Source organism: Dysidea avara, chromosome 1 (genome assembly GCF_963678975.1).
Source record: "Dysidea avara chromosome 1, odDysAvar1.4, whole genome shotgun sequence".
In the NCBI taxonomy this organism is placed as follows: Eukaryota; Metazoa; Porifera; class Demospongiae; order Dictyoceratida; family Dysideidae; genus Dysidea; species Dysidea avara.
In genome coordinates this window covers 58,622,427-58,636,848 of record NC_089272.1, presented here as the reverse complement: position 1 = coordinate 58,636,848, position 14,422 = coordinate 58,622,427, and the positions used below count along the sequence as shown (strand labels likewise).

The following is a 14,422-nucleotide window of genomic DNA, read 5'->3' as shown; positions in this document are numbered from 1 at the left end:
TCTGCAGTTTCACAATTGGTGAAACATTCCTGGAATGTGAACAATCTACAAACAGTACACAACACTATTAGTCAGTCAGCTTTCAAATCTCTACTTAAACATTGTTTTAAAATGTATATAAAACCTATATCACTAAGCCTGGACTTTGATTGTGGGTTTAATTTCACTCAACTGAGGCTACCTTAAGATATGTACGGGCCCCCACTGATCATCATGATACAGATTTTTCATCTCTCTACTTGACTGGATTAATCTATAGGAAATTCTAAGAGTTAATGTTAATCAAGAGTAAATTTACTCTTGGTTAATGCAAATTGGTTACTTTATGGATAGAAACATATACCAGCTTTGTTCATCGACTTGAACTGTCGATCTACAATAACATGTGTATTTGATCACATACATTGGTGGAGTAAGTGATGGAGTAAGTGATGCTTCGGTGGAGTATGTGACGTGTAGGAGATGATGGTCCACATTTGCTAACTAATGGACAAATGTGAACAATCATCTCCTACACATCACATACACCACAGGAGTGCATGCTATGTATAACACATTTAGAGCATACCACATATGTACAAATGCACATTTTATTGTAGTGTGTGGCTTAGCACAAAATTAGTTTATTTATAGCACATAAATTCAACAAAATTGATGCTTTTCTATACATCCTTAATAGCAGAAAATAATTTTTTATTTACAAATCTTAGTGTCATGTACACCAATATACAGTCACACTGTTTGTCTTGTGTGCTTTACACACCATATCCTAAAAGTGTGCCTGCATCCTAAGGGTGTGTTGCTGGTTAAGTGTGCTATGACCACCTCAGTTTTAACAGTGGCGTGCACATGTGGTACAAACCCAGCTGGTAGTGGAATAGCTGTTTGCTTCCCAGTAATTGATATCCAGGGAACGCATTTAATCATAATTTCCATAGTAACTAGATTGATTGCAGAAACACTTATACTTTTCTTCATTTACACTTTCACACCTCAGATCAAAGGAGCTGCCAGGGCTACATTTCGTGTGTAGCCCAGCTAGCTGAGCTACACACGAAATGTAGCCATCTACAATTGGGCAGTAATTATATAGACGTTGATGGTGAAATCGATTGTGGGAATTGATCAGCACTCACGCGATTAGAATGCACGACTTGGATTTTGCTATGAAAACCACTCAGACGGAGAGTGTTCTTATCCTTGCCATCCTACTAGTTGAAAAATGTTGGACTAAGGTGAAAACTAGTGTTACAGCTTATTCATAGATCGTTTCTGCACATTTTCGAAAATATGGACACGCCACCATCATGAAGCTATCACTCTGCATGGAGTAACCACTCTACAAGCAAGCTTACCTACCTAGGCCTTTAGTGAACTGCATATTATTTTTCCATAAACGATTCATAGCACTGATTAAAACATTAAACTCGCGTAATGGAAATTCTCATTGACATCTCTAGGATGTCTGTTTGTCATAACCGAACGTAACCAGAACATACTAGCTACTGACCCATAATCAAAAATTTTAAGTATGCATAATACATCCAGTGGCTGCACTCGTATTGGCTTGGGTGATTGATTGCCCTGTACAGGCTATTAGCCTAATAAGTGTTACATATTAGCTGTAACATGGGCATTCAGATTTTGCCTGATATGTATGGCCTCTGACCTCGGGCAGTCGGATATACATACCAGGCAAAGCCCTCATTCCCGTGTTACAACTATTACATGTAACAGGTGGAACAAAGCTGAAAATGAAGTGAAATGGCAACAATACATTCCAGTAAGGGTGTACGTTACGCCTGTCCAGCACCATTTTTCCTTTGATGCAGTATGAGCTAGCCCACCAGTCACATGAGTGAGTTCTTTCTCATATGAGTAATTTTGCCCTGTGGGTCCTACTTTATTAATGTATACTTTCCCAAAAGAATTACTGTACATGTACAAGTAGTTGGATAGGGAAACCTTCTAAAACCAGGAGAAAAGCTACCAGACACATTCTTGTTCATGTGGTGATGTTGCCTTGTGAGTCCTACTACTTTTCAAACGAGAAATATGGTAGGGAAGCCTTTTAAAACCAGAAAGAAAACCAGTAGGGGAATCTTCTAAAATCAGGAATATAATGTAATAATTGTGTACCAGCAACATTCTTGTCATGTTAACAGATCCTCAGATTCTGTTTTATTTGATTGCAAACTCCTATATATGTACAACACTTTCCACCTGTGAGCTATTATTGTGGCATGAAATGGCTATGTACTGCTTTGTTTAGCCTCTAGCCTTGTGACTGCTGTCAATTTTGGTCAGGTTGGTCTGTGGTCAATTAGTTAGACATTCTTTTTTAAAATTAAATTCTATTTCTAGTTGTCTGCAATGCTTTCGTAAAAGTAATTTTCATAGCAAATTAAATTTCTATGATGGTATTTAATCATGGCATTTTGGCAGGTATCATTCAGTTTAGGGAGGACCCTACTAAACAGTGCTACTGTACTGTTTGATATGAACATCAAATAAATTAACAACCCAATGGTAACTTCATACAAGATACCATGCAAGCTCACATGTATACTAACAGTCATTATATGGAATGAATTAAAGCTTTGTAAAAAATACATTTCAGATAGCAATGGTAAGAGAAGGCTTTTATAGTGGAGAATCTAATTCACATAGCCACACATTACATGCAACAAAAATTAATAATCTTAGAGTACTAGTTCTTCATCATTGGTAACTGGACTCTCATCACTGTAGCCAACTAAGATACCATGAAGTGTGATTATATTTACCTGCAATATGTAAGACTTCTGTATACCCAGGCGTTGCCTTATGAATACTGTTTAGAATTCATCCATATAAGGTTGTGTTATATTATGATATCTGTACCTTCTAACATTCAATAGTAACAAGTTTTATATTATTACCATAAGAGATGAGACAGTGTTTTCAAAAGGGACAAAGTCAATTCAGTGAGTGGACAGGAGGGTGGAGGGTGAGGGACAAAATGAAACATCCAGTAGATGTTCTAAATTTCCTTATCAGTATATGTGATGACATAGAATAAAAATGGGAGCTTACGCACACCATACATTATCCAGAAAAAAGCGTTTAAAAGTAGCGAAAAACAAGCATGGATACTTACGCTATATCTCATAAACGAAGCATGGTAATAAAACAAAACTTTAGACCATTATTAAGCGACCCTAATCTAGTTCGAGCCCAAAGTTGGCATTATTTGGAAACACTAAAGTAAAATGGTGGACGTTTGTAGAAAGCGAGGTAGAAAGCGTGTACAACAAAGTGTTGTGCTACAAAAAGAACAGGAAAATGACTGCACTAGTTCTAGCGAAGATTTGTCTGATAAAGATGAGGATTACGATATCTGTCAAAAGCGTATAAGACGAAGTGCCAGTGTTGAGGAAGAAGATATGTTGCAAGAAGAAGAGCAAGACGATTGTTTTAGTTCTAGCGAAGATTTGTGTGATGAAGATGACGATGAAGATGACGATGAAGATGCTTTGTGTAGTGATGATTTTAGTACTTCTATCAGTGAAATGCCCGACAGTTCATCTTCCACAAGGATAGGTAGAAAATCCAATAAGAAGCACCGATATGTTACAGGAAACTGTAGAAATCCATACAGACTGTCACGCGATTTGCAAAAGGCACTCGGTGATAATGAACCCAGTACGTCAAGCAGCCAGGCTATGGCATGCCACGTTGAACAGAGTACATGGAATAAAAACGTTTGTAAAAGCTGTGCTCCAGTACTGGAGAAATATGCTACTACATTTCGAGAGATGAAAAGGTAGGGAAGTGAACTGAAACGAAGGAAACTGATAAATTCCCACCCTAAAAAGCAAGATAAAGAACACTACAGAGATCTGGTGAAACAAAATGATTGGATAAGGAATAACATATTTGATGCCACAGGTAACTATTTGTTTTGCTGTCGGTGTGTTCATCACGGTTTGGGAATTTCCTTTCAACGGTTAGCTAGACAGAGAAAAATCGAAAAGAAGCAGTTCAGTGAACCGCTTCGGTCATTTACCAAATCAGAAGTTATCTCAAAAAATTTAGGTCAGAATGTGGTAATGCCAGAGGGTTGTGACATATCTTTCATGGCATAATGGAAACAGCTTGATAATTCAAGTACTGTAATGGATTTTTGGGGTTGTGGATCATCGAGAGGACCACTCGATGCTATACATTTTTGATGAAACAATTGGTCCAAAAAAATATGGATCATACTATATCACTTTTAATGGACTACATCAGGAGCAATGCTACTTTCCCATCATGGATTAAACGGGTACATATATTTCTAGACAATACAGGGAGCACAAATAAAAATGCCTATTTTATGGGATGGGGAATGGAAACAATACAGCAAAAATACTTGGATTATTTGCGTTTCTCGTTTCTTGTGGCTGGCCATACAAAGTTTGATGTAGATCGAGTGTTTTCAATTACATCAAAGGCATTTAACACTTCTGATGTATTCAACACCAGTGAGCTTGTAAACGTAATGTCCCAACCTAATCATATTACAGCTAAACTAGTGAAAGGTGACTTGATTTACAATTGGCGAGAAAAAAATTAGTGCTAAATACAGCAAGTTACCTGGTATTCGTGAACTTCATGACTTTGTGATAGTTACATCTCCAAACACTGGAAATGCCACTATGTTAGTACGTGAAGGGTGTTATGGCGGGAGATCTAAGAAGTCACCTTTAACACTGAACTCGGGGTATACAGCAGATATTAATGTTTTCCCCTTAGAAAGTGATACATATGACCAACTGAAGAAAACACGTGAAATAACTGCTACCAAACTGACGCATTTAACTCAGATGTGCTAAAATTTTATCCCTGAAGAACGATGGGTTGATTATATTACAAGAAACAACAGTTGTAATTGATTTTCTTTTATTATTGTACTTTCATATGATGCATTGGTCATGCTTCCAATTTTATTCTATGCAAAATAGCTTATGCTCATTGGGGGTATTTTAAGGGTAAAACTGGGACAGTGATGCTCAAAATTGGTGAACTGCTTCATTTAAGGCCAAATATTTAAATGTACTAAAAAAAAGTAATTGGCCAGGGTGTGCATAAGCTCCCATTTTTATTCTATGCCATCACATATAGCAATTATCAACTCCTACATGTTATGACTGCATCTTCTACATACCTCACCAAGCACCTCTCACACAATGTTTATCATTTACATTATTATAAATTGTACTGTATAATAGAGTAATGCTCACTAGTTCAGTTAGTTTGCTATACTATTGAAAATGTTAGCTGCTTACTACTTTGTTATTGTGATCCTCACTAAGGAACTAGTGATGGCTACTGACCAGTGCAACAAGTATCGTTTTAAATCACCTTTCTACCCTGGACAGTCTTGTGAGGACATTTACAATATGAATCCTGAGAGTCAGGACAAGTCAGGGTATTATTGGATACTAGATGGGCCCACCAAGGTATATTGTGGGATGAGTTATACTGGATCATCCTGTGAGGACATCTACAACAATAATCCTGAGACTGGTGACAAGTCAGGTTACTACCGTATTAATGACAATCAATGGACATATTGTAACATGACAGAAATTACAACCACTACTGGAGACTTGATCCCCACATGTGCTGGTGTGGGAGGAGGATGGAGAAGAATTGCCCATATCATTATCAATGCAGGAGGTGACTGTCCCAATGGATGGCGTGAAGACACTTACTCTGGTATTAGTTTCTGTCGTGTGGTCAGTGATAACTTGTATACTTGCTCTTCTGCCTACTTCTCCACTAATGGAACAAATTACCAGAGGGTGTGTGGTAGAGCAAGAGGATATCAGAAGGGAGTACCACTTGGTTTCTATTCTTATCACACTAATGGTCAAACAATTGATGGCTACTATGGTGATGGTCTACTGATCACCTATGGTAGTCCTCGTCAACACATTTGGAGTTATACCATTGGAAGATTTGATAATCGTACTAGTAGTGGTAACTGTCCATGTGCTGTAAATGGAGGATTATCCCCTCCTCCTTTTGTGGGTACTAACTATTACTGTGAATCAGGAGCTGCTGATATATGGAATTACTCTGCCTATTACTTCAATGACCCATTGTGGGACAGATCTGGTTGCATCACTAGTAATTGTTGTGATACCCCTACCCAACCATGGTTTTATCGTGAGTTGTCCGGAACAACTACAAATGATATAGAAGCTAGATTATGTACATATTATGACTTTGTTAATGGATCTCCTTTGATTGATCAACTGGAGCTCTACATTCAGTAAAACTAACAGTTGTTGTAGTATTAGCTAACTTTTATTTTTATACTTACTGGAGTGATTCTAGTCATCTTGCTAACCACACACATCCACACTTGTAACCTTTGTTAGATGTATCATTCAATTTCATTATTGTTTATAATAATTTGATAAAATGTACATCTGAAACTTTCAGACCTTACTTATGATAAGGAAATTTGTGGGAAAATTGGTAGAGCAAGAGGTTATCAGAAGGGAGACACAGAAGGGAGTCTTTTCACATGTTGCTGAATTGTATGCACATCTATAAAATGCTATTTATACAGCCAATTGCATTCACACTTCCTTTATGCAACCATATACTACAGGGCAGTTCTAGGTATTACAGCCTTCCCACATCACAAGTATTACTTGCTAACCACTAAGGCTATGATCTTGATGTTTTCACTGTTTGCCATCACTTTAGTCCATAAAATGCTTTTAGCACACTCCATACGTACAGTCTACTTATAACCTGTGCTAGAAGATGTTAGGTGTATCATTCAATTTCACTATTGTTTTACACATTAACGTAAATCTGAAACTTTCAGGCTTCATTTATGATACAGAAATTTTTGGGAAAATAGGTTAAGCAAGTGCTAGGATATCAGAAGGGAGACACTCTGACTCTGCACATGTTGCTGAATTGTATGCACATCTATAACATGCTATTCGTACAGCCAATTATATTCACACTTCCTTTATGACTACAGGGCAGTTCTATGTAGGTATTGTGGCCTTCCCACATCACAAGTGTAACTCAATAGCCACTAAGGCTACAATCTTGATTTTTCACTGTTTGTCATCACTTTAGTTCATAAGATGTTGTATAGCATACTCCATACCTACAGTGCATGCTTCATGGACTTGTGGTCCATTTATCTTTGCTGACAGTGCAAGGTATTGATTCATTATGGTCACAATTTAGCTAAGGGGCATGTTTACAGTGTGCTCTGATCATTAAGACCATGTTCTGATAATTTATGGCACATGATTGGTCCATGTGATCATTATACTATGTGAATAAAAAAATTGGAAATTTTAAAATGGGAATAGGGATCGCTGAAAAAAGCCACAAAACAAGAAGGGATTGCTGGGGTGGTAGTGTAAACCACAAATCCCTATTTTGACTCTCTGTCATAAATCTTTAGTTACATGCTCTGTCATTTTGAAGTGAGTCAAAATAGGGATTTGTGGTTTACATTACCAAACCAACAATCCCTTCTTGTTTCGTGGCTTTTTTCAGTGATCCTATTACCATTTTAAAATTTCCAATATTTTATTCATCTAGTTTGTGTACTTTTTATTAATCCATATATGGATTATGAAGAAGATTATTGTGAATAGTGTAATTTTGCATTCTGCATAGTAACACCATCAACATTTCAGTACAAACATGAAACTGATCAAATTGCAATGTGCATACAGACTGAGAGTCTCCCAATATGAGTTACAATTTACATTACTGGTGCCTTTAATAGCTGTCAAATTCAGTGCAAGGATTGTTGTTATACACTTGACTGCATTATTAGAGTATTTACATGACTGCTCTATTAAACTGGATAACTCGCCCACGTACAATAATCACAGAGCGAAATAAACCACCTTGCAACAAAGTCATCAACCCAGATTAAGCTTCCTGGCCTATACTGAGTTTAATAAAGACAGATTCTATTAGCCACAAGCAGCACACACCAGAAAAATTAATTTTGAGCGTGATCTTGTATGGCTTCTCGAATGTAATGGCATTTTGGCAAGAAGAAACGGCCCGGTTTGGGCTGTTTCCATCCGAAAATGCAATCAAAAATAGGTCATGGACACGCACAATGATCCATTCAGTAAGCCTTGCTACTTTTTATCCCAGGATTTTCCTTGTAAACTTCGCTATGCCTGTGAAAGAATAATAATTATACAACCAAGTACTAAGAATAATACGAAATGCGGTTATAATTACGTAATTAATAATAAATGAATAAATAAAATTTAATAATGTTTGAGAAAACTACGAGGCCTAGAGACATGAACTAAGTGGGGATAGATTCGCCTGTGAATTAAGGCACAACCGTATAATAAGTACGCCTGTTCGTGCTGATGACTTTACCGTACGTGTAATCAAGACACACGATAGTCTGTCGTGCGGCCCAAGAAGCCGGCGCGCCACACCCGTGAGTATATTGACAGGAAGAACGAAAACGTCATTTTCACACCTTTGTATCTCGGTGATCACTTATCTGATTGGAACCAAATTTGCTACACAGTTGCCCGCCTGCCAAGGGAGTCTATATTCCAAATTTGAAGGAAATCGCTACAGCCATTTCCGAGATACGAGCTGCCAACGTTTGGTTTTTTTTCTTCGTTTTTTCTTCTTCTTCGTCTTTTCGCACACTTGGAAAAATTGCTATAACAAGCAAACGCGTACTCCCATCGCCTTGAAATTTGGCACACAGAAAGGGAGTCCAAAGGCGAATCCTAGCATCAAATTTGGTACAAATCCGATGAATGGTTCAGGAGTTATGACCAATTATTCGCGTAAAACAAGATCGATTTGTTGTCACGCCTACAGGGTAAATCGCTTCATGGAATGAGTTGAAAATTGCTATGTAGATGGAGTAACCATCGTAGGAGTGCCTTTTGGTGGTTTGAAAGGAATCGAGATAAAGACCACGGAGATATGACACAAAACCCAACCTGTGTCACAATTACGCGATCGATTTTTATGAATAAAAAAGTATTAGTTTTCACGCCTACTAGGCAAACCGCTTAGAGCAATGAGCTGAAAATCGGTGTATAGCTGGAATAATATTCATAGAAAGTCCTTGCAGTAGTACAGAAGAATCGGATTACAAACCACTGAGTTATGATTCGAAAGCCAACTCCGTGTAGCAAATGCGAGATCGAGATACTCTAATAGAACAGTCACCCTAATAGAGCATTCGGCTAATTTTTTTATTCCATTATAGAATTTTATTATATCACAAGTTATTCTGTAGGGAGTTCAGCTGCAAACAGTTAATCTTATAGACAGTTCAGCAAGAAGACAGTCACCATGTGTAGAGTTAAGCAAATATATCACTATAGAGATTCAGAACATTACAAGTCACACTGAAGAAAGTTCAGCTATAAACAAGTCATGCACTGTGTAGAGAATTCAGCTACAATTAAGTCACTCTCTAGAGAATTCAGTTACACAGAATTCAGCTACACACAAGTCACTGTGGAGAGAGTTCCGCTACAAACAAATTACCATTTAGAGTGATCAGCTATACAAACAAAACACTTTGCAGGGTGTTCAGCTGCAACAAATCAACCTTTAGAGCGATCAGCAATGAACAAATCAACACAAATCTACCTGTAGAGAGATCAGCTAGAAACAAATCACCCTGAAGAGAGTTCAGCTACAAAAAAAAATCACCCTGTAGAGACATCAGCTAGAAACTAGACACAATGTAAGGAGTTCAGCTACAAGCAATCAACCTGTAGAGAGTTCAGCTAAAACAAATCAACCTGCAGAGAGATCAGCTACAAACAAATCACCTTATAGAGAGTTCAGCTACAAACAGATTACCTGTAGATAGATCGGCTACAAACAAATCAACCTGCAGAGAGATCAGCTACACACAAATCACCCTGTAGAGAGATCAGCTAGAAACTACACACAATGTAAGGAGTTCAGCTACAGGTCAATTACCCTGTAGAGAGTTCATCTACAAACAAATCAGCCTGTAGAGCAATCAGCTAGAAACAAATCACCCTGAAGAGAGGTCAGCTACAAAAAATCACCCTGTAGAGAGATCAGCTAGAAACAAATCACCCTGAAGAGAGGTCAGCTACAAAAAAATCACCCTGTAGAGAGATCAGCTACAAACAAATTGCCCTGTAGAGAGATCAGCTACAAGCAAAACACCCTGTAGAGAGTTCAGCAACAAAGAAACCACCATGTAGAGAGTTCAGCTACCAACAAATTACCCTGTAGAGAGATCGGCTACAAACAAATCAGCCTGTAGAGAGTTCAGCTAAAACAAATCAACCTGCAGAGAGATCAGCTACACACAAATCAACTTATAGAGAGATCAACTACAAACAAATCACCCTGTAGAGAGATCAGCTAGAAACTACACACAATGTAAGGAGTTCAGCTACAAATAAATCACCCTGTAGAGAGTTCAGCTAAAACAAATCAACCTGCAGAGAGATCAGCTACAAACAAATCACCTTTTAGACAGTTCAGCTACAAATAAATTACCTTGTGGAGAGATCGGCTACAAACAAATCAACCTGCAGAGAGATTAGCTACACACAATTCAACTTGTAGAGAGATCAGCTACAAACAAATCACCCTGTAGAGAGATCAGCTAGAAACTAAAAACAATGTAAGGAGTTCAGCTACAAGCAAATCACCGTGCAGAGAGTTCAGCTACAAACAAACCAACCTGTAGAGCGATCAGCTAGAAACAAATTACCCTGAAGAGAGGTCAGCTACAAAAAAATCACCCTGTAGAGAGATCAGCTAGAAACAAATCACCCTGAAGAGAGGTCAGCTACAAACAAAACACTTTGCAGAGAATTCAGCTACAAACAAATCAGCTTGTAGAGAGATCATTTACACACAAATCAACCTGTAGAGAGATAAGCTAGAAACAAATCACCCTGTAGAGAGTAGCTACAAGCAAAACACCCTGTAGACAGTTCAGCAACAAAGAAACCACCATGTAGAAAGTTCAGCTGCAAACAAATCACCTTATAGAGAGTTCAGCTACAAACAAATCACCCTGTAGAGAGATCAGCTAGAAACTAGACACAATGTAAGGAGTTCAGCTACAAGCAAATCACCCTTTAGTGAGTTCAGCTACAAACAAATCAACCTGCAGTGAGATCACCTACAAAAAAGCACCTTGTACAGAGTTCAGCTACAAACAAATTACTCTGTAGAGAGATCGGCTACAAACAAATCAACCAGTAGAAAGATCAGCTACACACAAATCAGCTTGTAGAGAGATCAGCTACAAACAAATCACCCTGTAGAAAGATCAGCTAGAAACCAGACACAATGTAAGGAGTTCAGCTACAAGTAAATCACCCTGTAGAGAGTTCAGCTAAAACAAATCAACCTGCAGAGAGATCAGCTACAAATAAATCACTTTACAGATAGTTCAGCTACAAACAAATTACCTTGTAGAGAGATCGGCTGCAAATTAATCAACCTGCAGAGAGATCAGCTACACACAAATCAACTTGTAGAGAGATCAGCTACAAACAAATCACCCTGTAGAGAGATCAGCTAGAAACTAGATACAATGCAAGGAGTTCAGCTACAAGCAAAATCACCCTTTAGTGAGTTCAGCTACAAACAAATCAACCTGCAGTGAGATCACCCACAAAAACGCACTTGTACAGAGTTCAGCTACAAACAAATCACCCTGTAGAGAGATCAGCAACAAAGAAACCACCATGTAGAGAGTTCAGCTGCAAACAAATCACCCAGTAGAAAGATCAGCTAGAAGAAGTTACCTTGTAGAGAGTTAAGTTACAAAGAAACCATCATATAGAGAGTTCAGCTACAAAGAAATTACCCCGTAGAGAGTTCAGCTAGAAGAAGTCACCTTGTAAAGAGTTCAGCTACAAAGAAACCATCATGTACAGAGTTCAGCTACAAAGAAACCACCTGTACAGAATTCAACTACAAACAAATTACCTGTATAGAGATCAGCTAGAAGAAGTTACCTTGTAGAGAATTCAACTACAACAAATCACCCTGTAGAGAAGAAGTTACCTTGTAGAGAGTTCAGCTACAAAGAAACCATCATGTAGAGAGTTCAGCTACAAAGAAATCACCTAGTAGAGAGTTTAGCTGCAAACAAATCACCTGTAGAGAGTTCAGCTAGAAACAAATCACCCCGTAGAGTGATCAGCTGGACGAAGTCACCTTGTAGAGAGTTCAGCTACAAAGAAACCATCATGTAGATAGTTCAGCTGCAAACAAATCACCCTACAGAGAGTTCAGCTACAAAAAATCACCCTGTAGAGAGTTCAGCTAGACGAAGTCACCTTATAGAGAGTTCAGCTACAAAGAAACCATCATGTAGAGAGTTCGGCTACAAAGACACCACCATGTAGAGAGTTTAGCTGCAAACAAATCACCTGTAGAGAGTTCAGCTAGAAACAAAATACCCTGTAGAGAGACCAGCTAGAAGAGGTTACCTTGTAGAGAGTTCAGCTACAAAGAAACCATCCTGTATATAGTTCAGCTATATTTCAAGTCACCCAGTAGAGAGATCAGCTGCAAAAAAATATCCTGTGGGGAATAATGGGCATTTAATAAATATATGTATATAATTTGTATAATTACTAATAAAATCAAAGTACTAAAATTCTTCTTTAAGTTCTTTTCTTCTTCCTGTAGTAAAGAAAAAACACATGGGTTAAAAAAGCCCCCAAAGCCAGCCATAGGTCGGCTTTGCAGTATACAAATACAAAAAGAAGTGATATCTAATCAAAAACAGCCAAGCTGTAAAAAAGGTGCGGCCCCCAAAAAGGCTATGGTGAAAAAAGATGTGAAATCCAAGGTGGCGGCCAAGAAATGGCTGTGATGGTAGGTTAATGGTTACATTTTAATAACGACAATTCAGGTGAATTTTGTGCTGCTTGGTCTTGGCACCAAATTCACCTGAATTGTTGTTATTAAAATGTAACCATTAACCTACCATCACAGCCATTTCTTGGCCGCCACCTTGGATTTCACATCTTTTTTCACCATGGCTTTTTTGGAGGCCGCACCTTTTTTTACAGCTTGGCTGTTTTTGATTAGATTCTATATAACACCCAGCACCACACCGTTGTTTAATTACAGATTGCTCGAAGGAGAAGATTAGTAAACATCAGCAGAGTGACTACAACAGAGCCAGAGGCCACCTTACACGTAAACAACAACATTACAAGTATGTTTAAATGTTTTAACTGTGTATTTTGTATGCAGGATATGCGCTCCAGGCGTCATGCAGTGAATAACCAACTGATGACCAGTTGGGATACCAGCTGATACACTCGTAAACAAACAGGAACAACAAGGTAATGAGTAATGTATACATCTTCATCCTTCATCTGGCTTACTAGTGGCTGGAATTCCACTCGGCTTAACTACTACTCTACTGTGAGTCTATAATAGCTAAAAAAGAAGCCGATGCAGTGCTGCATATACAACAATGTGTAACTATCTCCTGTATGTTGTGCATGGCTGTATGCATAATATTATAGACTGTGATCACTGTGCCAATGCCACACCGCTGATATACTGGCACATCACCAGTGGCCTCTAGTTACGACAGAGTCTGTTGTGCCATATTAGCTTGATTGGGATCAATTGCTAATTGTGCCTTCACCATATCCCTTGTTCTGCATAGCCTCACTTCACTGCTGAGTCATCTTCAGAGATATGTCACACCTACAATATATAGTTACTTTCAATATAGCTAACTTAACTTGGTTTTTGTGTAGGTTGTGTTTAGTATTGTGGTTTTCTGATGCTCCCTTGCCTGTGTACGTATGCATATGTATCATTTCCACTGGTACACACACACTGCTCTGAGTGCTGCCTATGGCACTGTTTACACTTGCCCAATGGGTAGGTTGCAACGTTGGTGTATGTACTTGGTTGTATGTGACACGGTCTTAGTAATAATAATATTATGAATAATAATAATATGAACAAATGGGCATATTTCAGTTTTGTCTGAAATACACATACTGTTTCCTTTTCACTTGGTACTTACTAGTGGGCCTATACTCATTGCAAAGAACCACCAGAGGGTTGTTTTGAGTTGAAGGATGCTTTTCAAGGTGGTTTTTAGGTGTGTGTTCTATTAGGATTTTTGCAAAAAAACATAGGCGATCACTATTATGAACCCACTATCGTGGTTCATGATATGTGCATCTACACATATCCACTCCATTTACAGTTGCTAAAGTATTTGAAGATTTTGCTCAAATGTACTATATGAATAATAAACCAATAAACCATGTATGTGATCATGTCAGTTCCAATTAGCTATATACATATCATTGTAGAGCTTTAACAATAAACAAGTTATCAAACACAATGTTTGGAA

The 14,422-nt window shown here is 38.1% G+C and overlaps 1 protein-coding gene and 1 long non-coding RNA gene across 4 annotated transcripts in view; one reads left to right on the top strand and one right to left on the bottom strand.

Moving 5' to 3' along the window:
* The window catches only part of LOC136238006 (uncharacterized), a 32,859-nt gene that overhangs the window by 17,530 nt on the left and 907 nt on the right, over positions 1 to 14,422 (bottom strand). The gene's annotated exons all lie outside the window — the stretch shown is intronic.
* On the top strand, positions 5,238 to 6,495 carry LOC136237938 (uncharacterized). The gene has a single exon (XM_066028231.1). The coding sequence runs from the start codon at positions 5,298 to 5,300 to the stop codon at positions 6,306 to 6,308; it is 1,011 nt and encodes a 336-aa protein (XP_065884303.1). The 5' UTR covers positions 5,238 to 5,297; the 3' UTR covers positions 6,309 to 6,495.